A 20,920-nucleotide genomic window follows, 5' to 3' on the forward strand; every position below is an offset into this window, starting at 1 on the left:
TCGAGGTGCAAGTATAGGATGTACAGAGCGAGTGCTGCGATTAAGAGGAGAAGCCAAAAAATCTGTTCGAGGCATGTTAGACGCTTTGGTGTTGGTATAGATGGCTGACATGTCGTGCAAGTGGAAGAAAGTGGAGTAGGTGTCGATGTTCAGAAAAGTACGATCCGGGTTAACCTAGTCTGGAAGTGAAGGTGAAAGAGCAAGGCCGATCACGTAAGGGGGCAAACCAACATGGCACGCAAACGCGGACATCACCAGTAAGGATGTGCAGGATCATAACCTGCAGACTTGCCTGCATCAACTCAACGACCTCATACCGCTAGACCTCTAGCCATGAGCGCCGAACTCTTGCGTTAAGTGAGATGTCTCAGAAGCTAGATACCTACATTGTAGAACCAGGCGAGAGAAATGGCAAAGCCACGTTCAGTTGATATGGGTGGTGAAACAGTCGGGGCACAAGCACCTGTCGCTATCACAGAGTTCTATCACGCCGCGGAATCACCTGGATCATACAGTGCTTATCATCATGTTCTTCCTCCTTCATAATGAATCAGAAACACGTTCCAGTCACTTCATCGCAACTGCACACTTTCAACTGCCAGGTCTCAGGTGCGACTCAGAAGGACATCTACCAAACGGCAGCAAACATCCCGTTAGCTTCACTTCCAACTTCCAAAACGATATGGCGGTCTTCCATGGACCATCCACCACGCCTTCAAGCGAGCTGAACTCCTCAGAATCTGGTAAACTGAAGCGGAGAGTATCGAACGAATCAAACAACTGGGATGGTGAGTCCTCCGGCACAGAGCAATCGTTTCGTACAGCATACGCCGATATGCCTCCAAAGCCTAGGCAGACACGCTTCATCGAGCGATTTGAGAGCGTGAAGCAGCTGACGGAGAGTAACCTCGCTGTGTTACAGGCTGGGTATACGGGCGCACCACCACAGCCTAGATCGCCTTTCGACGGCGAGTTGCACCTCAGACCGTCTCCACGCGCAACAGCATTTCTCGTAAAACGCAAGCCGCTCCCAGATACAGCGCAAAAGGCACTCATAGAAATGAACGACGAGGCAGATATACAGTCACATGCAAAGAGCGCAGACGAAGCTTCCTATCAAAACCACACACTTGGACATGCAAGTCACGGCCGCAGACCATCTTTCCACCGCACAAATACCGTGTTCACGGATTTCTTGCCGTACGATCAATTGCGAACTTGGCAGCAGGTTGATAATGAGGAGTATCAGGACCGACGTAGGCATTCTCTCTCAGCTATTGCGCTGGAGGGGATGAAAAAGCTCAATCTAGACCGCGATGCACTATCGGCTCATAGCAAGAAGACTGCGAATCAATTGAAGAAAGTGATCAAACAGCACATACTTGACAAGGAGAAGTCAACTTCGTAGATTTTTGACGTACAACAAGTTGTCGCGCGACGCATGTTAGATTGGGAGTCGTAAAAGTTGTGCTTGGTAGTAAAAATGTTCCTACGACTGCGTCTGCAAACTTGACATAATATACAAACCTTATCCGCAAAAAAAGTGTTTCGTTCTCAGATTTCGTCCTCTGCGTCCCAGCGACATCGCATGAGCAAAAAGAACGTCGCCCGACCAGGGACTCGAACCCTGAGCCTTGAGATTAAAAGTCTCACGCGCTAACCAATTGTGCCAGCCGGGCTATGATTTGTTGATGAGCAAATTCCACGCAACATAATACTAGTATCTATTATAACTACGGCGCATCTGCAAAGTCGAAGTTTGCCAAAGGAAGTTTGACACAAAGTATGCTGACCGGTTCCATGGGGTCACGCTGCGAACGATTTACCTAATGGTTGGTAGCAGTGGTGGGGTGGGTCCACGCATTATGCGTCATCGATTTCCTCCATCAAAGGGACCACACAGGCAGCATAAACAAAGAATGTAGTCATGTGCATACCTCACAGCTAAAGCGTCAAGCGAAACACAGAGAACAAGTTAATCTGTTGCTAGATGTAATTACACATCTCCCAGATCCATTTACAGAAGAAGGCACTTTTGTGCTATATATCCAACATGCTTAAGTCGTCATATCATAGATGCCCCAGGCAACAACACTTACTGTGGCGCGTTGACCTTTCCAGCAACAAGCGCAATGAGCGCGGCACCAACACCGGATCCATCCTTCGCGATACCGATCCTGACTCTCTTCTCGCCCTTTGCACCGATTTCGGGCACCGCACGTAGCGCCTCACGGATGTACTTCTCAAAGTTGGGGTAAAATTCAACGAGCGAGCCATCGACACCGACATCGATCTCGTCACCTTCAGTGGCTTCGACATCCCCACGTGCAGGCTCAATGCCTGACTTTTGCTCTGTGGTAGCTGATCCCGAGGACTTGTCCAGACGACCTGTGTTGATGACAATACCGGCGATGGCGACGGCAGCAAGACGCGCCGCGCGGCGACCGATCGCTCCAGCGATTTCGCGGACTGCTTCTGCGTCCTCACGGCTGACGGCGGAGATTTTATACTTATCAAGTTCCTGTCGGAGCATCTGGTTGCCAGGCTTGTCATCGCCAGCGCACACGCTGAGCAAGCTAGTGTCGAGACCCCACTGCTTCCATATCGGGCTATCGTCGTGAATTTGAGTGGTGCTGTGGACATCGTTTGAAGACGAGTTGTCGTCAGTGAAAAGCGGAACATTGGGGTCCTTGATGAGCTTGAGCAGGGCAAGACGTAGAAGCTCTCCCAAGAACATGCCCGACACGCGCTTTTCGAACATTTGGATTCCAGGGTTCACAGAGTCCTTGTCAAGCTGAACGTCGTAGGGGCTGTTGGGCAGAGTGCGGAGAGAATTGTCAAACGAGCCCCACTCAGTGTTGACTATCATCTCCCCGGTTGACTTGTCGTATGCGCCATCGCTGGTGTCCTTTGACATCTTCTTGACCTTATCCAGCTTCTCAACGTAGGCTCCGTTGGTACCAGTTCCAAAGATGGCACCCAGTAATGTGCCAGTCTTGCCGGGCGAAGTGTATGAGCGCGCCATGAGGGTTCCGACAGTGTCGTTTACCAACGCAGCCACCTTGACAGGGAGGTGGAGCTCGTCAATCTCTTGCTGAAGCAGAGCGCATACATCCTTGCCAACCGCATCTTGAATGTCGAAGCCCTTTGTCCAGCGCATCAGCATACCCTTGTTGATTCCGATCTGGTGTACAGGGAATGAGAAGGTAAAGCCCAGGTTGAATATCTCCTCGTCCTCTGGCTCACCTGGCTTCCCCTCTCTGCGCCTGAGTGTCCCAGCGTAGTGTTCTTCGTGGTGCAGTTTGAGGAAGGCTTCGATCTGTTTCGCGAGGAAGGAGAAGAGCTCTTTTGATGTCTTCGCGACCATCAGCTCGCGCGGGATGGCTACCTTGCTTTGGGTGAGGGAGAAGGTAGTGTTGCCGTGGAGCTCGATAGAGCAGACGCGGAAGTTCGTACCGCCGAGATCGACGGCCATGTAGAGGCCCTGTACAGCATTAGATGACGGTGAAGACCGGCGCATATAGGACCCATACCTTTTCCGTGCCATTGGGGACGGCAGTGACGTATGTCGGGATCTGGCTCATCTCAGTGCCTTCCTTCTCTAGACCCTCGTCTGCGCGTCGTCAGTGACCAATTGCCCACTCCATATTCTCGTGCGTACCCATCTCCCGAATAAACTCCTTGACGGCCTTGTTGACGGCATTGTCGTCGAAGTCGAACTCCGCGGCGACGCGCTTCGCCTGGTCTTTGAGTGTCATGCTGCGCTTGTGTGGGGTGTTGAAGGTACCGACGAACTCGACCTGCTGCTCAGGCTTCGGGCAAATACTCGGTTCCTGGAGGACGATTGGATTCCGGAGGGTGAAGGAGGGAACTTGTTTGTTGATAACAGTGCGTAAGACGGCGTTGGAGAAGTGGGGTGCGAAGAAACCGGTACCCAGCGCTAGCAGCAGAACAAGGACGGTGACTACCGTGTGGGTCGCGAAGGGACTTCTTGTAGGTCTTGGGCGATCGGGTCGCGCGCTCTGTGTCGGGCTCTGAAGCGGGCGCGTGGCTTTATTGGGGCGTGACAGCGAGCTGATGCTCATTCTGCCCCGCGTTGTCCAGCTATGACGGAGAACGAGGGGTAGGCAAGCTTGGGCGTGCAATTACCATGCATGAACACCATCACTTGCATGCCAACGCCTTGGGATACGAGTCAAATTCACTCCCGGGGCGTGCAATTGGTTTAAAGGCGGGACGAGAGCATTGCCTCTCTGTCGGAACTCTTTGCACGGCACGCTGCGCTAGCGAAAGTAACCAGCGACCTAGCCGTCGGCATCGTGAAAGTGAGGAGCTTGAGCACGTGCACAATTTCCCGTGATCTACGTAGGCGGCTGATTCCGGAACAACGGCACTACGCAAAACCACAGAGCCCAGAACTTGGCAACAGCTTGATATCCTCTGTTAATCTCCTGCCTCCCCTGACAAGAAATCAGCTCGGGCAGACATCTCGCTAGTCACGAACAGAACATGGGGGAAAATAGTCAGGAGAAAGGAACGTCTTGCTTGCTTTTGTGCTCGTCGGCCTACATATGCTCAACTACGAAAATGCTTCTCCATCCAGCCTTCAAAATGGTACGCGCTACGGTTGGTGTAGCTATGGTAGATATACACAGCACTTGGGAATAGGATAAGCCCATGGGGGCAAACAAAGGAAAAAATGAATGACAAGGTACAAGCAAGCAAAATCCATATGCATGTATCAAACTCCGTAGTATAGCAAACAAGTGGTAAAGGGAAATAACCCAACCTCCTCTGAGCATAAAACCCATGCAGACAAGGAAAACATGATTAGCGGGCTGCCACAGTCTGTGTGTGAAGGAGAAAAAGGGAGGCTGTTGCCGCCGCCGTAAGAGCGTTCTACAAGTATGTACGATATAGACAAAAGAGAAAACCCGAAAGCAAAGGCTTCAGTCGTGCGAGGCCGGTTTGTGTACGTCAAATGTGTCCCTTGCCGGCCCAATTCTATTCGTCATTAGGACATCCACCATCTGGACGAGCCTCTGGCTGTCCATGAAGCCTCCCGGACCGCCATGGAGAGTCTTGTCGGCCGGATGGTGATGCTTCGGTGCGTATACGTGTTTGTGGAAAAAGGTGTCGAAAGAGACGTCTAGACTGCTTCGCTAGCTGTCTTAGACGAGAAAGGATGTGTGTCGAGTGAGGACCAGTAGATGATTTCGCCAATGTCGTCGAGGTTGAAACAGTGTCCATGCCAGATGCCAACATTCAAAACGGATGGCCGCCAAATCTAAGTCGAACATTATCCCAATTACCGAACGCCAACCGGGGGACGGGGTCCAAGGCTGCTTTGGCTGCTGTGCGCAGAGTTTTCCGTGGAATCTACTGCTTTTGCGCTAGCGGAACTATTTGATGCGCTTCCAGTCAGACTGCGAACTTGGGGACGAGACTTGGGCGGGTAGAGATTGCTCACCCCAGCGTGTTGTTCAACTTGTTGTGGTGCCACCTCGTTTCCAGGGTTTCGTGGCATGGGCTGCCTCATGCCAGGAGGCGATGGCCGCCCGTTAGGAATCATTCCATTTGGGGGCATGCCGTTAGGAGCCATGCCATTGGGAGCCATGCCGTTTGGTGGCATGCCGTTGAAGCCGTTTGGCGGCGATGGTCGGCCCATGGGACGCGGGCCCGGACTGAGCGGGTTGCCAGGTGACTGGCTCATGCGACGGGCGTTTGGTGCAGGGTAAGCACCGTAGCCTGCGCCCCCTGAAAGCTCATCTAGACGAGCCGATGTCAGTGAGTTGGTTCTGGATTGCGCGCCCATAGCACCGCGATCGACGTGTCCGTAGCGGTCGGAGGAGTAGCCCATGAGGGGGTTGTTCATGATAGAGTCGTGGAGACCAGGAACATCTGCCATCAACCGAGCACTACTCCGATTCTTGTTCATCCCCGGACGTCCAAATGGGCCCCTGCCGCCCCTGTTTGGTCCAGGCGCGAAGCCTGCGCCCTCAGGGTTTTGACGAATCTGCTTGGCGCTGGGTGCTGAGCGGTTGCGACGCGACGTGACGCTCATCATGTCGAAGTTGTCGGGGTCGATGATTGGGCCTCCACGACCGCCCATGGGATCGAAGAAGTCATCGCCATCGTCATCATCGTCATCAAATCCGCCCATTGATGGGGGTGGCGGAGGACGTCCCCGACCACGACCCATCGGACCCATGGGAGGCCCCATGGGAGGTCCCATAGGACCGGGACCCATTGGACCACCACGTCCGCCTCGCATGTTCATCTCCTGCTCTCTGATCTGGAGTTCTCTCTGCCTAAGCATCAGTTCTCTCTCGCGAAGTGCCAGGTTGTTGGAAGAGCCTCCGGCGCTCTCATAGGGACCGCCATTGACAGCACCGTCTGGAACCATGTCGTCGTAGAGCATGAGGTGGGAAAACTCCTCAAGGTTGCCGGGGTCCTCGAAGGAGGGACGCCTGTTGGGACCTCCGTTCATCCTAGGAGGGTAACCGTTGGGTCCCGGGGGCGGACCACGACGCATCATTGGAGGACCTCCGTTGATTGAAGGAGCACGGCTTCCCGGGCGAGGGCCGCCCTTCATACCGTTACCGTTCATCATGGGCCCTTGGGGAGGGGGCCCACGAGGCATCGGCGCCGAAGACTGTCTGGGAGGAGGTTGCATGCCATTTTGAGGAGATTGTGTGGCGGGAGCTGGAGCAGCTGGGCGTGTTCGGTTGACGATGTTGAGGTGATGGAGTGTGGCATACAACGTCTCGATCCGAGGCACGGCGACACCAGTTTCTTGTGCAATCTTGAGAGGGGACCCGAGATACGTCTCGATTTCCATCGGGCGCTTGGCCTCAAAGTCCATCCACATGGTGCTGTTGTTGTCCTGTGGACGGGTCATCTCTTGAAGCGTTGTCTCGCGGAAATCGTCGGGGAATGTGCAGTTGGAAGCATTTGCAAGCGCGATCATCTCGTCGAGCACTCCGGTGATGAGAGCACGCACGCCGACCTTGTCCATGAGTTCAGCGTGGTTGGGTGTCTCGAATACTACACTGGCAGGGTGGAAAGCGATTGGACTGTGGAACGTTAGTTGATGATGTGCGACCATGGCACAAATGACATACCCTATCATTCGCTCGAACTGCTGCTGTCGTATGTTGGACGAGACCTTGCAGTCGACCTGTCCGGAGCTCAATGTCATGGCCAGGGCCTCGGCCATGTCTGACTGGATCTGCGCAGGAATGTTGGCATTTTTGTTGGCAGGACCGACCCAGATGTCGGTCGCGCCTTTGTGCTCGAATTCGCTAGCTCCGAGCTGCGAAATTTCTGCTCCCGATACCAATGAAAGCACGACGTTTGTGGGAAAACGCTGCTCGAGATAGGATTCAACGCCAAGGCTGTGTGTAGTGTTCATAAGGATGCACGTATGCTGAGGGGAGACGACCGACTCGATGATGTTGGCGATATCGTATACATCGGGCAGGGCTTTTACGCAAAGGAGAACGTAATCAAAAGGCTGCTTGGAAGAATGGGCGGCATCTTCGGGTGTGCGGACGACTGAGGATGTTAGCTGTACGTCAAGGATAACCGTGAGCTCGTTGCCTTACCAGCATGGGGCTTGAATCGCTCGTTGCCGTACAGGGCGGATCTGTGGCCGGTTAGTGAGTGGCCAGAGCAGGTGCGGTGGCGGGAGGGCCTACTTGAATGATATGCCGTACTGGGCAACGCTCTCGTATCCCGACTTCCATACGAGGGTGACGTCGCAGGCATTGGTTGCTTGCAGTCGCCATGATAAGAAGGCCGAGACGGCATTACCGCCCACTGGAGAGAGTCAGCAGTTGTTCGGGCGCTGTGATGACGCGGCCCAACGCCCACGATGCAAGAGCAGGCGAGGGCGGCGTATATGGTACAAGCAGAGCGTGTGCGAGGGCAGCGGAGCCGTCGGCTGCCGTGCGACGCTCGCGGGGAGATGACGCACCTGACAGAATGCGTAATCGGGGGACTGCTGGAGCCATGTTGGGAGCGCCTTAGGGTGGGCCGCGAGGTGACAGGCGACAGCGGCGGCGTGGTGAGGGTGAGGAGAGCCAAAAAGTTGGCGTTGGGAGCGCGCTTCGATGTAGCGCAATTGGCGGGCAACAACGGACAGCGGCAGGTGAATTATCGATTAAGATAGTAGCGGAAACGAGTGTGCGGCGGCCTGGGAGATGAATCACTGGGGCGACTCGTAGCAGAACATTAAGAGAGAGGCGCGGGTGAGGAGGCAGGACGGGACAAGACCAGACGGACTGGGTCGTGACGGGCGCAGACGGCGGAGGGTCAGGAAGCTACCACGACTGCTGGCGTCGGGTCAGCGTGAGAAGGAGCGCACGGCGGGACGCGGGTTCCACGGCAGAGTCTCTACAAAGCGAGCGGACGCAGGCAGCAAAGATGCAGTGCAGGGCAGAGGACAGAGGATGGGTGAGGATGCTGGGTGTCGAGGCAGCGGTAGCGGTAGCGGTAGCAGACAAGCAAGCAAGTGCAAGCAAGGTTGATGCGCTGCCACGCAGACTGGCTTGATATCCCGCTGACTGCCTGCTGGTGCCCACTAGAATGCTTTGGGCACAGGCCCTGCACTTATCGCTGTCGACGCCAAATCCATCGCTGATTTATTATGGGCGGGGCCGTGCCCGTCGTCATTGTTTTTTTGCTTCATAAAAAGGCATATGCGCGGCGTGGCGTGCACATTGCGCTGACGGTGCTCATGATTGCGACAGCGCGAACGCAGATCACGGACAGGCTGCCATTGCCTCTGCGACGCGCTGCAAACTGAGCGTTTTGTTAAGCGTCGTGCTGAGAAGACGTGGAAACACGCTGGAAACAAATCCACCTCGCAAGCCCTGGCTGCTGGATGCGTGCGCGGCATCATCCCGGCGAGCCATGGAGATCCGCTTCGCCCACATGCACTCGACGATCTGAAGCCCTCGCCTATCACGAAAACCTGCTGCACCTCGCGCTTGGTGTCGAACGCGCCGGCCATGGCTAGCTTTATGTCGCCCTTCCTACACGGCGCTGGCACGCTGCCTCAACCACCTGCGCGCGTCTGGTTCACAACTCACCACCGTCAGCGCCAGCCCGCAACCGTGCTAGGCCCAATCAAACTCGCGTGCTAGTCGTCACTGCAGCTCCGCGCGTCTGACGTCGACGTTCGCTACGTCTGGGCCAAGACCAGACCGTCCCAACGCCTATTCCACCGTCGAACTGGGGGCCGTGCGACCGCTGTCAAGTCCCATCCTTGGTCCATCTCTCAACGGGCAGCCTGAAAATCCTCTAAAAGGGGCTGCCACTGTCCGAGATACAGCCCCGCCCAGATAGGGCTATGGCTAATTTCCACCTGGGCCGTTTGCACTGCTCGGAGCTTCATTACGCCCGCTGCTGCTCCGTCGAGTTTAGTCCTCGCGCAGCCTTGCTCAGTAGAATAACCAGTGGGCCTAGCTGTACCTTGGACTCGGTCTTTTCACCACCTCGCCGCGAGCGGCAGTGCCGCCCGGAGCCACTACCGTACCATTTCCTGCGACTAAACCCACCGACTGGAAATGCACGGCTCGACTTGCTTCCCGCACCCGAGCCGCGTGCGAGCTTACAAAATCAGACCAGAACTGGAGCGCCCAACATAGCCCGGGTACATGTGCCAGCAGCCAACACGACAGCAGCGATACACAGCGCTCGCCGTGTCTGAGGTTGAGCAACCCATCAATCTGCACTCCAATAATTAGCTGTCGCTCTTGCCACATTCTAATACGCCACCAGCTGCGTCGACCACTGCCAGCAGCCTGTGATATCGCCGCATGCAGCAGATCCGCGACTTGCTCCTGGATAGGACATCTCGCCAAGACATGCGCGAATCACTGTCCATGATCACTGCTTCCTTCGCCTACTCCGCGTACTCCTACCCGCACAACTGAGCTTCAACAGCTTCACATAATCAAACTGTGCGAGTTTATCTGGAACCGAAGCCATCGCTCTCGCGCTGTCGACTCCCGACCCACTGCGATCGAGATCTCGCTTCAGACGCGACCGCTCCTTCCTCGCCCATCTCATCTCTGCCTTGGCCGCAGGCGACTCTAACACAGCTAGTTGCACTCGCTCGGTGGTCGCTCCTTCTACTTCCGTTACGTAGCACATCAACGCTAGCCTTCACTTCCTTAGCCCATTCTTTGGACTCGCCCACGGTCTCCTTTCACACCGTGGTACGTCTTACATACAGAAGTTGCCGCGCGATGCCGGTGACTCTGACAGCGGGCGCCAGAAGGCGGGAATTACAACCACTCCATTTCGTCCGTCAACGTTGAAAAGCTTAACGCCTTAACCTAGCTAAGCAATCGCGCCTTTGATGTTCCCTGCGCCCGGGGCAGGGGATCCCGTATTCGTATCCTCCCGCCGCGTTGGAAGCAGTCGAACTACCAGCAGACGACCGACGTAGAAAACGCGTCCAGCTAGGATGCACGCGTTCCGGCCAACGGTCGCTCAGCATGTTCCATAACACGCGTCGTATACACGGGGAGCGGGACAGCCTAGATGTTTCAACCGCTAACACAGCAATCATACGCGCTAACACTACAGTTGAGACGCCACATGAATGCGATCGAATATGTATGGGAAATGACGATTGCGATTTGCAAGCCTGCCTATAATGCAAAACCCTATCATATGCGGTGAGGCAACCGCTTTCGGAACGTCATCTCAAAATAGATCCCTTCCCCTCTGCCCATCACTTTACACGCTCCCTGAAGCTCATCTGCAAAGGGGCGACACGGCTCGCCGCATTATCAGCAAATCGATTTGACAGACGTCTCGCGATAGTCACTGCATTATTGAAACACGACTCTGCATCTCGTTACCTCTTATCGAATCACAAACTATGTGGCTTTAGCCTTCTGACATTTCGCTACCCATGTCTCATTTCAACCTCACTAACCGCTTCCGAGATCCTCGCTCTTGCTCCTGAGCGCCGCCCCGCCACGCGAGTCACTCTGCTCTTGTTCCTGACATGTGGCGCCACTGCGGCCCGGCAATGTGCGCGGCTGCCGAACAAGGGACTGGGTCGCCGCTGTCGATCTTCACATCACGAATTTCCGCAATAGAAATATCGAAATAGCAACGCGGTGATCATCGCCTTATGCTGAGCCCGACCTTATGGATGGTGGTCGCGATACGCGGCAGGCCCCTCCAAACCTTTGTCTCCCGCACACACCGCCTACCAACTTTACCAACTTCTGTCTGTCGGCTAAAGAGAGACCAATAGTCCCTGATGTTGACAAAATACCGATGATCTTCAACTCATCAATCGTCTCGTTTAGGGGCACCCGCGGCTCTGATCGCTTGCTCGGAACCTGTCGCAGCCGTGCTCTATGCTCCGCAACCATATTTTGACGTCTATCAAATCTTATTGATATGATATGCAAGTACGGACACGCCGTTGATGCTCGAACGGGAGTTGCAGAAGCGAGATGAGCTTTGGTAGCAGCCCTTGCCCGTGAGAGCGTTCAGCATATGGAACCCGCAGGCATCCCGCCAACTTTTCTCCGCTGACCTGCCGCACCAACAACTGTGCTCATATCGGATATGAGTAATCTATGCGATACCCATAGTATAGCCAGACGTAGTATATACCAAGTGGAGAGCGGATCTTATGTCATGTTCTGGTAATGTATCGGCTCGTAGATCGGTACATGTTCCCCGTGAACATATAGACTGGGGGCTTGGTTATAGCTGATATGCGGCTCGGGGCCCGCAATCTAGAGAAGAGAAGCTGTTTCCTGGTCTACATTCGTAAAGCACAGTCTCTGTTGCAGCGACTCTGTCATCCTCGCTACAAGATTGGTCGACTGTCCTACAAGTTCTTCAAGAGAATTACATGAGTCTAGTAGGCACAACACGAAATACCGAAGCCTTCAAGCTCATGGTAGGATCATGTCGTTTCCGAAACCAAGCCATTGCTAGAATTTGTAGTCGCGTCTGCTGTATGGTGTTCTGGCTGGTCGGTTCCAAATGGAATATTGACACGCAACTTCATAGCTTTTCGACACTGCTCAGAGGAGGCTGAACGTCTGTCGCATAGTGAAACCGCTTATAAATTCCCCGCCAGACCGGGAGAGCAAACAAATGTGTATCCAGCAGCCCTTCCCTACACAAGCACGTCTCAGCCTCGGTAACACCAGGGAAGAACACCTCAAGCACACCCGACTCCCATCCCACGCGTTCGGTAACCCATCCACAAGCCATCTGTACTTTTTTCTACCAAAATGCACATATACCCTTTCCAGACAACTGATCTACAGACCCTGAAGCGACGATGGTCGCTTACTGCGGCAGTGGCCGTGGTTGAGGAAGAAGCAAATGGGAAAAGCCCTCTTCTAGCCTCCACGCTCGAGCACTAAGGAGCCTATAATTAGGAATACGCTGAGAGAGACAGAGCTTCGGACTCCGATGTCCTTTCCATTTCTTCTTTGGCACGCGGCACTCTTCGGAAGCAGGGCGTGTTGGGCCTGCTTTTGCGATTGCCCGAGCCGAGAAGATGTCGTGCTCAGCCAAAGCAATGCGGGTAAGCGGAAAAAGAAACAAGGCACAGTGTCATGCTCGTGCTTGATGTCTAGAGCGTCGGAACGTTGAGATCACATCTGCGCAAAAGAAGTCATTGTGGACAGAAGATTCGCATATCAATTTCTTTGGTTCCTCTCATAGTGAGATAATAACTCTTGAAGACTGGAATTCAGAACAGCCTTCACCAACTTAAGAACCACCTTGCGCCGTTGCTTACGTGTTCATTGCACCGAAGGTCAATCGTGACTTTTGTCCAAAAGAAAGAACCCTCTCCTGCACCTTTTCCGTCACTCCGTCCGGGCGGATTTTAGTTGTCCATGTAGGTGGACGAGTTGATACCATCCTCGGGGAACTCAGGGAGCTCGACCTGGAAGCGCTCCTCGATCGACTTGAGGACAGCCTCGTCGTCTGGGCTGCTCACAAACGAGATACTGAGACCCTTGGTTCCGAAACGACCGGCACGACCGACGCGGTGGAGGTAGGCATCGGCCTTGTCGGGCATGTCGTAGTTGATGGCCACGTTGATGCGCTCGACGTCGATACCACGACCGAAGATGTCAGTGGAGACACAGATACGGGTCTGGAACTCCTTGAACTCCTTGTAGCGCTTGATACTAGAAAAGTATTAGTTTTGAGCTAGCAAGTGGGGTACATTTGAGTACATACCGCTCTTCTTGGCTGATGCCAGAGTGGACAGCAGTGCTGGGGAAGTTGCACTCGCGGAGAAGCTTGTCGAGCTCAGAGCAGCGCAGAGTCGAGCGAACGAAGATGATGACCTGGTTGAACTCCAAGCTGTCGAGAAGGTCGTTGAGCTTCCGGTTCTTCTCCTTCTCGTCAAGCTTCATGTAGTACTGCTGGAGACCGTGAAGCGTCAACTTCTTCTCGTCATCGACGTAGATCTCGAGCGGGTTCTGCATGAACTTCTTGCAGACAACGCGCACCTCCTTGTTGAGGGTGGCGGAGAACATCATCACCTGCTTGTGCTGGGGTGTAGCGCGGAAGATGGCTTGAACGTCGTTGCGCATGTCTGTCAACTGTTAGCGGAAGTCGATCAAGACAGACGGTTTGTACTAACCGGGCTGGTCCAACATCTTGTCACACTCATCGAGGACGAAGTGCTTCAGGTTGGCAAGGCGGAGATGCCTATCGCGGACGAGGGCGTTGATACGACCGGGAGTACCGACGATGATGTGAGGGTGGGTATCCTTGTTGCTAAGGAGCTCGATGTCCTTCTGAACGGGAGTTCCTCCGTAGAAGACACCAACCTTGACGTCAGGCAAGAACTTGGCGAAGCGGTTGTACTCGTTGCGAATCTGGTAGGCCAACTCGCGAGTGTGGCACATGACCAAGATAGTGGCGGTACCGGGTTCGGGCTTCTCGTCCATCTGCTGGAGGGTTGCGAGAACGAAGACGGCAGTCTTTCCGAGACCGGACTTGGCCTGGCAGAGGACATCGTTTCCTAGGATGGCCTGTGGAATGGTAACTTGCTGGACTGTAGGGCACACGTTATGTCAGAATGGTCTTTAAAACGGTCGAAACGAAGCGTGGGAAGCGAAGCGTCCGTCCATCTTGTGTAGCCGAGGTTTTCCATCTAGCGCGCGTGCCAGTCTGTCTATCCTCCCCATACGCTCAATGGTGTACCTCCTCCTATACACCCGCAACATGCACTCCTCCTCTGAAACCAGTCCTTCGGGACCACGGTAGTGAGCCAATAGGCACCACTGGCTTCTCGATGCATATACCGGTGCGCCTGCGAAATGCAGTGCGCGTCGACGCTCGTGGGTAGCGGAAGGCACTCGGTCCCTCGCCACTTTGCTCGAATATAGACAGACCAGGCCGCATTACAGATAGTGCTCGTTTCGTAGATGGACAGACGCTTGTAGGTGGATAAGGCTGAGGGGAATTATTAGACTAACCCTCGGAAGGATGTTCGAAGCCACAGTCCGTGATTGCTCGTACGAGCTCGTCCTTGAGCAAGAAGTCGCGGAAACCGGTCGAGTGGATGCCGACGTAGCTGCCCTTCTTGTCGCCTGCAGCATCACCGGCGGTGACGCCGCCCTTGCTTGCAGCTGCGCTGCCGTTGGCGGGCGCATCAGTCGTCTGGATCTCCTCGTCGGAGTAGTCGATGAGATCTTCCTCGTGAGACATGATGGATTATGTGTCCGTGTAAGAGTGTGTGTGGTGTGTAGAGTCGGTGATTGCGCGTGTCGCAAGCAAGGCTGCCAAACAAAGTGGAGTCGCGACGGTACCGAGGCGAGGTATTATACTAAGAGCTACGAGTAGAAGAGATCAGCAGTTGTTTCGCGATTTCACGTAACGCGAATTCGACGAGGTTGCTGTGGCTTGAGAGGTTCGTGGTGGGCGGTGGACAAGAGCGGTCGCCGCGCTGATGTCGAGGTAAAAAGCTCGGGGCGCCTTGCTGGGCGCGCGCTAGGCCGCAAGCGGACTGCTCTGAATCACGACCCACCACTGCAAATCCTCTGACCTTCTATCATCTATCTGTGAAACCGTAATTTACGTAGCAGGCCAGACGACAATACAGCGGCGCATCATGAGCAAGGTCAAAGCACCAAAGACGAAGGGCATTCCGAACAAGCATCTGCACGCCCGCTCGACTTTTCTCTACCAAGCAGCCACATATCTGACGCTGCAAACGGCTACGCAAGAGGACGTCGCAGCTTGTGTCGCACGAGACAAAGATGATCGATCGATCGAGACCCAGCGACCTTCGCCGTTGGCACTCGAACTCGGATCCGATCTTCAACAGGTATCACGGAAAGGCCAGCTACGGCTGGCTGTCGACTTGAAGCGCTCCATTTGCAAAAGTTGTAATACAGTCCTTGTTCCTGGACGCACTCTTACTCAAAATATTGAAAATCCCAGCAAAGGCGGTAAGAAGCCTTGGGCAGATGTACTCGTCATCACTTGTCTCATTTGTGGCGGAAAGAAGCGGTTTCCAGTGGGCGCAACGAAACAACTCAAGAAGGCCAAGAGGATCACAACGCATACAAGTTTGTTGTCAAAAACTGCTTCGGAAGATGGCCAATGCTCAGAAACTACCTTTGCGACGGGTATTGACTGACTTGACGTCACGTTGTGGTTTATTCCACTCATTTGCTACGTGCCACGCCGGAATCGCTCAATCGAGGAACCCATGAAGGCCTCCGGAACTCTCGAATCGATTCACCAGGGGAAATCCGAAAGCTGCTATGGCTCAGACTGCTCAGATCAAAGTGAAATACACAGGAGCATTTGCCGCCTCTCAACTATGCTCGCTCCACGCACGTCCAGTTACGCCACGAGAGGATCTAAAGTTTCGCCTGGACAACTTCTCCAGTCAAAAAGCCGAGCGAAAACATCGCATGAGAACAACTTGATCTTCACCAACCGTTCTCCTCAACGTAAACGGTCATGGATAGTCAAGCTCCCAAGGAAAGCATCTCGCCTCTCCAGTCTCTGCCACAAGAGATCCTGTCAAGCGTCTGCAGTTACCTACCGCAAGGGGCTCTCTACCAACTAACCCTCGTCAACAAAAATATCGGTCAGCGCGTAGTACCAGCCCTGTACAGTTCCTTCAGCCAAAATGGAGGCGACAGCATGCAAGTTCGACAGTACTTCAGAACCGCGGTGCGGGAGCCTGAGTTGGCTGAGCATCTTCGCGAGGTTACTATTCAGGGCTCTATCGGGATAACCCACAAGCAAATGCGGAAATGCCTCCAGAAATTGGACAAAGATACCTGGGCTCGTCGGCTTCACGAACAACACCCCCGTCTCGCTTACGATTACTTTTCGTATGGACCGGACTTGGCCATTGCTCTGTTACTGAGCTTGGAACCCAAGATACACTCTATTCGTGCTCTGCATCCTCCGAACCCCATAAAGAAAGGGAACTCATTTAAACTCCCCATCTATCTCGAACCCATTCGAGGCATTCTAGCAGCAGGCTCTCCACTGCCGCAATGGACCAATTATTTATCCACGTTAGAGATCACCCTTCGGACCACATCATGGCAGTGTATTGCCCCGCTGTTCCAGCTACCGGTACTCAAGACGCTGATTCTAAGTGGTGGAGGTGGATTCCACATGGCTACTGAGGATATGGAAGCTGCGATTCATTCATCACCGATCGAAGTACTTGACTTTGAAAAGTGCGCGGTCCCATTGACGACCATTGCACAAGCTGTATCTGCTTGCAAGTCACTGCGTGTCCTACGACATAGCGACTGCGACCATTGGGCAGCACCTCATCATTTGCATTTACTCCAGCAGTTACATGAGCATGCGAGCACTCTGCGCACCCTCAAGACGTGCTGCTGGCATGCCCCCAAGAGCACTTCGACTGACAATGGGATCTTGGCCAGCTTCATTGCTCTGATCGAGCTCGAAGTGCACTACTCTCATGCCGCGGATGATCTCCTGCCACCAAACCTCTGTCGGCTCGTCATATGCGCAACTACCCGCGACCGAGTATGCATCATGGAAGACATGGAAACACTAGCGCAAAAGCTCAGCAAGCGATCAAACATCGACGTAACACTGAAGTATCGGCACTACAGGAAGCCAAACTACGAGCTTCCAAAACTACGCGAACTGCCATCCGTGTTCGCCAAGTCTGATCTTAACCTGTCGCTTTACGTGTATCCTGTTGTCGGCTCATCATGTAAGTTGCCCGCAGTAACGTTCCTTTAGAACGAGCTAACAGTCAGAATAGGGTACTTGATCGCCAAGTTCGATCACCGCGCTGCATGGTTGTCGCAGAGACCTAGCGAAACAGGCGCAAAAGAGTTGAGAGCTTGGTCGAAGCGATTAGATTCGACGTACGATTACCGGGAGATTGTGCTCGCGGAGATCAAAAATATGGTCGGAAAGCACGAGAACCATTGGAAGAGCAAGGACTACGATCTCGACTTCATGCTACCGTATCTGTTTAGAAATCTGTACAAGGTCTGAGGAGAGTAGTCAGTTGACACGAAGATGCGAGAGGAAGGATGTATCTGTCACGAATGGGAAGGTGGATTGGAAGAGTAACGAACGGTAGCTCTTTCTCCAAAATGGACCTCGCTTCAAACACATCACCGGCGCTATCTCTACGGTCATCCTCCTGGTTACCTCCACCACCTGCTACTCACCAATTATTCCCAACTGCTCGTGAAAATTCTAATACCGACTCACAAAACCCGCATCGCCTTGACCTACCAACCTTCCACCCCCAAACCCAGGTTTTCTACATCTCGACCACAGCACTCTCTCATACCGAAGACCATGGCATCGAACAACTCCTGTAACGGCGACGACGTCAACCCCCCAGCTTACTCCAGACTTCACGAGGACCATCACACCGACGGAAGCGCCCGCAAGAACAGCAAAATGAAGAGTGCGATCGAGCTCTGCATCCTCATTCCCGTCTTAGCCATCGTAGTTCCACCCGCGATAGTGCTCAACGTGGGACGATTAGTCGTAGGTGAGTAAACGACCATATTGCACCTTTTGTTACGACCCTGTTGCTGACTTAGTACCTAGAATCGCTTGTAGAAGTTAAGTGGTCAGTCAAAGACCGGAACTATACGCAAAGGGAGCAAATGGCTCGAAGGACGCTAAGGATGGATGCTCGGCAAGCGACAAGATGAAGCTGGTACTTGAGTGAGCAGGGGAGAGATGGTGGACTGGTTGTAGTCTTGATTCGGCATCCTCTGGCCATGCTATGTCTCATTAGTGTCCCTCGATACGGCGATACATCCCTTTGACGAAACGAGCCCTAGGATCAGAATGGAGATAAACATCGGTATTGCTTTGTACCTAGACTGCAATCAAGACGCTTAATTGTGCAAGTAAAGTCTATTCTACAATTATCGCAAGAGCATTGTGCTGTATTCTCCATTCGGTTCCCCTTCACCACTCACCACTCATATCTCACTGATCGCAAGTACTCCAGCACTGTATCACAAATCGCCCATCGTCTTACCCTACCAACTTCCCGTCACAAACGCAAAGACTTCGCAGTCCATCTAAAACACCTTCCCAAAACACCAACTTTGGTCTTCGACAAATCCTGGCATGACCACAACTTCTCATCCTCAACTGACTTCCACTCCCACGAGAAACAGTACACCAACAAGAACTTCCGCAGAGCTATCAGCACGATGGTTGCGTTCAATATGTGCACACTCCTTCTGTGCCCGGTGGGATTCTGTGTGGAAGGCGTGACTAAAGGTGAGTTAGATACCGTCGGGCCTATTAACTCGCCCTCTCCTGCTGACATTCCATCCAGGTTCCCTTGCAGCAGCATGGCAGTCGACGATAGGAAACGTGCTTGTAGGAAGTGTTTTCTCTTTCCTCCAGAGCGCTGGAGCCGGTGGACAGCAAGTCTTCAAATAGTTCGTCTGAACGCCATGACGGATCCATACAAGCTGGCCGAAGAAAATATAAAATGGCCAGTCCAGAAGCGGTCTTCGTCAGTCTCGACGCTCATACTCTACGGCGTCGACATCCCGTGTACATGGACGAAGCTCATGATCACTTCCTGCAAACAGCTCTCAAGATTTGAGTATGCCGGTCCGAAGTATCACGGGTCAACATATATTCTACCGAACATCATGTCTGGTCTTGAGCAGCAGCAAGACTCGCTGCGGGTTCTGCACCTTGCTCCAGAAGATGATGATTGCTGGGATGAGCCTGATTCGACCCACGCGCGCATCGATGGTTTCCACCGATTACATGCCCTGGAAAACCTCTCTACATCATTTCGAGTACTGCTTGGTACACCGCCTATGAACTATACCGGCGAAGGAAACTGGAAATACCCTCGGATGCGGGATATACTTCCCCATAGCCTACAAGAGTTGTTTCTGTCTACAACGGCTACGATGGTATCCCACAACTACCGTGATGGATATTATGATCTCTTCAACAGCGCTCTTCCCCTACAAGCAAATGGTCTATACTTGAAGAAGATCCGCGTAGCATACTCAGACATGATCACAGGCGCTCATTCGTTGCCCTTCAATTTCTGGGACATCAAGAACTCATACGTTGCACACGGAGTGGAGTTTGACTACTCTATATCCATCAGCGCAGATCGAGATGGTACGTGAGCCTTCAATTCAGCCCTTCCCGTTCATCCATTTACCGCAAATGCTATTAGCAAAAGTTCGGGTCTCGGCATTACCTTGTGTCAACGTTTGTCACTTCCTTGACTACATATCACTAACGCTTTTACATAGAGCCGGGACTATCTCTTACAGATGCGCACATTAACGATATGGTTTCCATGCTCAAGAGTTACGGGCCGAAGGCAGTCGAAATGGCTCATCACTTCACTTGTTTCGGAAGCCAAATAGTGCAGAAAGTACTGTCTGAACTAGGCTATTCCGAAGACTGGATAAGCAGCGAGGAAGGCCGGAAGTATATGTTCGTATCGTGAGCTATTTATAAGCTTAGCATCACTAGCAAGACCCTGGTTCTTCGATTTCCTTCATCCTGCTGAGTAAGACCGATGCTTGTTGGGGTAGACAAAAAGCTTAAGTTTTGCTTATTGAACGGGACCATCGCACCGAGCCGGGCGTCTCCGTTCTGTAACGTAGCATCGTATGCCTGGAGATCTCCCGTGTCAGACATATTCTTGGGTGAAGCAACGACCTATATCCCCGTTCCTTCCTTCCAATACACCAAAACTCAAACTATGACGTCGCAACTACTACATCCACACTTCGTCTCACTAACGGAATCCCGCTCCGAAAAACACAATCCCATCTGCAAGCGAAAACCCTCATCGCAGCCCAACCCCACGCAGCGCCACAATGCCCTCAGGTACATGACACCTGTACCTCCTCCACCACCAGAACCCACAATCTCGTTCTTTTTCCCCCATCGACGATGAAAGGGCGCATCGCATGTGATGTATTATACAATGTTCTAGTGTGTTTCCACGCACAGCCCACCCCAATTTAATATATATTGCGAGCATACTCCAATAGCGCCGTTTTCGCGGATCAGGTACCTATATCAGCCGGTTGTTATTACCACGTGAGGGAATGCGCATCTTGGCGATCGGACGGTATGGACTATGTGGGGCCAAGACTACCGTGCGCCGTGTATGTGGTAGTGTGTGTGGGATGTAGTGGGTAGGTAGTACTTGCGAAGATGATGGGTGCGATGGTGGGATCTGGACCTTGGGGGCGGCTGGTGAGCCGGCTGTGTGGTAGGTGGTCGGTATCGTTATCTGAGACTTGTATTACCACCGAGATATGGGATTTCGTTTTGCTGACTGTGTTATTGGATTACGTTGATGTCACATGCAAAATTGGTCCAAGGTGGAGGTTGATGTGATGATGCTGTTGTCTTT

The 20,920-nt window shown here is 53.3% G+C and overlaps 5 protein-coding genes and 1 non-coding gene across 6 annotated transcripts; 2 read left to right on the plus strand and 4 right to left on the minus strand.

The window, feature by feature from the left end:
* Positions 1-526: 526 nt before the first annotated feature.
* J4E79_010574 (uncharacterized protein) lies at positions 527-1,408 on the plus strand (the record flags this gene model as incomplete). Its single annotated transcript, XM_049359411.1, has 1 exon — positions 527-1,408. The coding sequence occupies one exon, from the start codon at positions 527-529 to the stop codon at positions 1,406-1,408; it is 882 nt and encodes a 293-aa protein (XP_049206222.1).
* A 197-nt stretch (positions 1,409-1,605) lies between these two features.
* J4E79_010575 lies at positions 1,606-1,679 on the minus strand. The gene has a single exon. It is a non-coding gene; the product is annotated as a tRNA-Lys (tRNA).
* Positions 1,680-2,095: 416 nt separating this feature from the next.
* Positions 2,096-4,085, minus strand: J4E79_010576 (uncharacterized protein; the record flags this gene model as incomplete). The annotated part of the gene is made up of 3 exons (XM_049359412.1): positions 2,096-3,484; positions 3,534-3,613; positions 3,662-4,085. The coding sequence occupies 3 exons, from the start codon at positions 4,083-4,085 to the stop codon at positions 2,096-2,098; spliced, it is 1,893 nt and encodes a 630-aa protein (XP_049206223.1).
* A 1,223-nt stretch (positions 4,086-5,308) lies between these two features.
* Positions 5,309-8,015, minus strand: J4E79_010577 (uncharacterized protein; the record flags this gene model as incomplete). The annotated part of the gene is made up of 5 exons (XM_049359413.1): positions 5,309-7,076; positions 7,125-7,557; positions 7,608-7,648; positions 7,701-7,821; positions 7,979-8,015. The coding sequence occupies 5 exons, from the start codon at positions 8,013-8,015 to the stop codon at positions 5,309-5,311; spliced, it is 2,400 nt and encodes a 799-aa protein (XP_049206224.1).
* Positions 8,016-12,886: 4,871 nt separating this feature from the next.
* Positions 12,887-14,727, minus strand: SUB2 (Suppressor of the cold-sensitive snRNP biogenesis mutant brr1-1; the record flags this gene model as incomplete). Its single annotated transcript, XM_049359414.1, has 4 exons — positions 12,887-13,193; positions 13,246-13,606; positions 13,655-14,071; positions 14,496-14,727. The coding sequence occupies 4 exons, from the start codon at positions 14,725-14,727 to the stop codon at positions 12,887-12,889; spliced, it is 1,317 nt and encodes a 438-aa protein (XP_049206225.1).
* A 4,241-nt stretch (positions 14,728-18,968) lies between these two features.
* Positions 18,969-19,999, plus strand: J4E79_010579 (uncharacterized protein; the record flags this gene model as incomplete). The annotated part of the gene is made up of 2 exons (XM_049359415.1): positions 18,969-19,662; positions 19,800-19,999. 2 exons carry the CDS (start codon positions 18,969-18,971, stop codon positions 19,997-19,999), a joined length of 894 nt encoding a protein of 297 aa, XP_049206226.1.
* Positions 20,000-20,920: the final 921 nt, after the last annotated feature.

This window comes from Alternaria viburni (genome assembly GCF_023758015.1).
Source record: "Alternaria viburni strain BMP 2772 chromosome Unknown scaffold_31, whole genome shotgun sequence".
NCBI lineage: Eukaryota > Fungi > Ascomycota > Dothideomycetes > Pleosporales > Pleosporaceae > Alternaria > Alternaria viburni.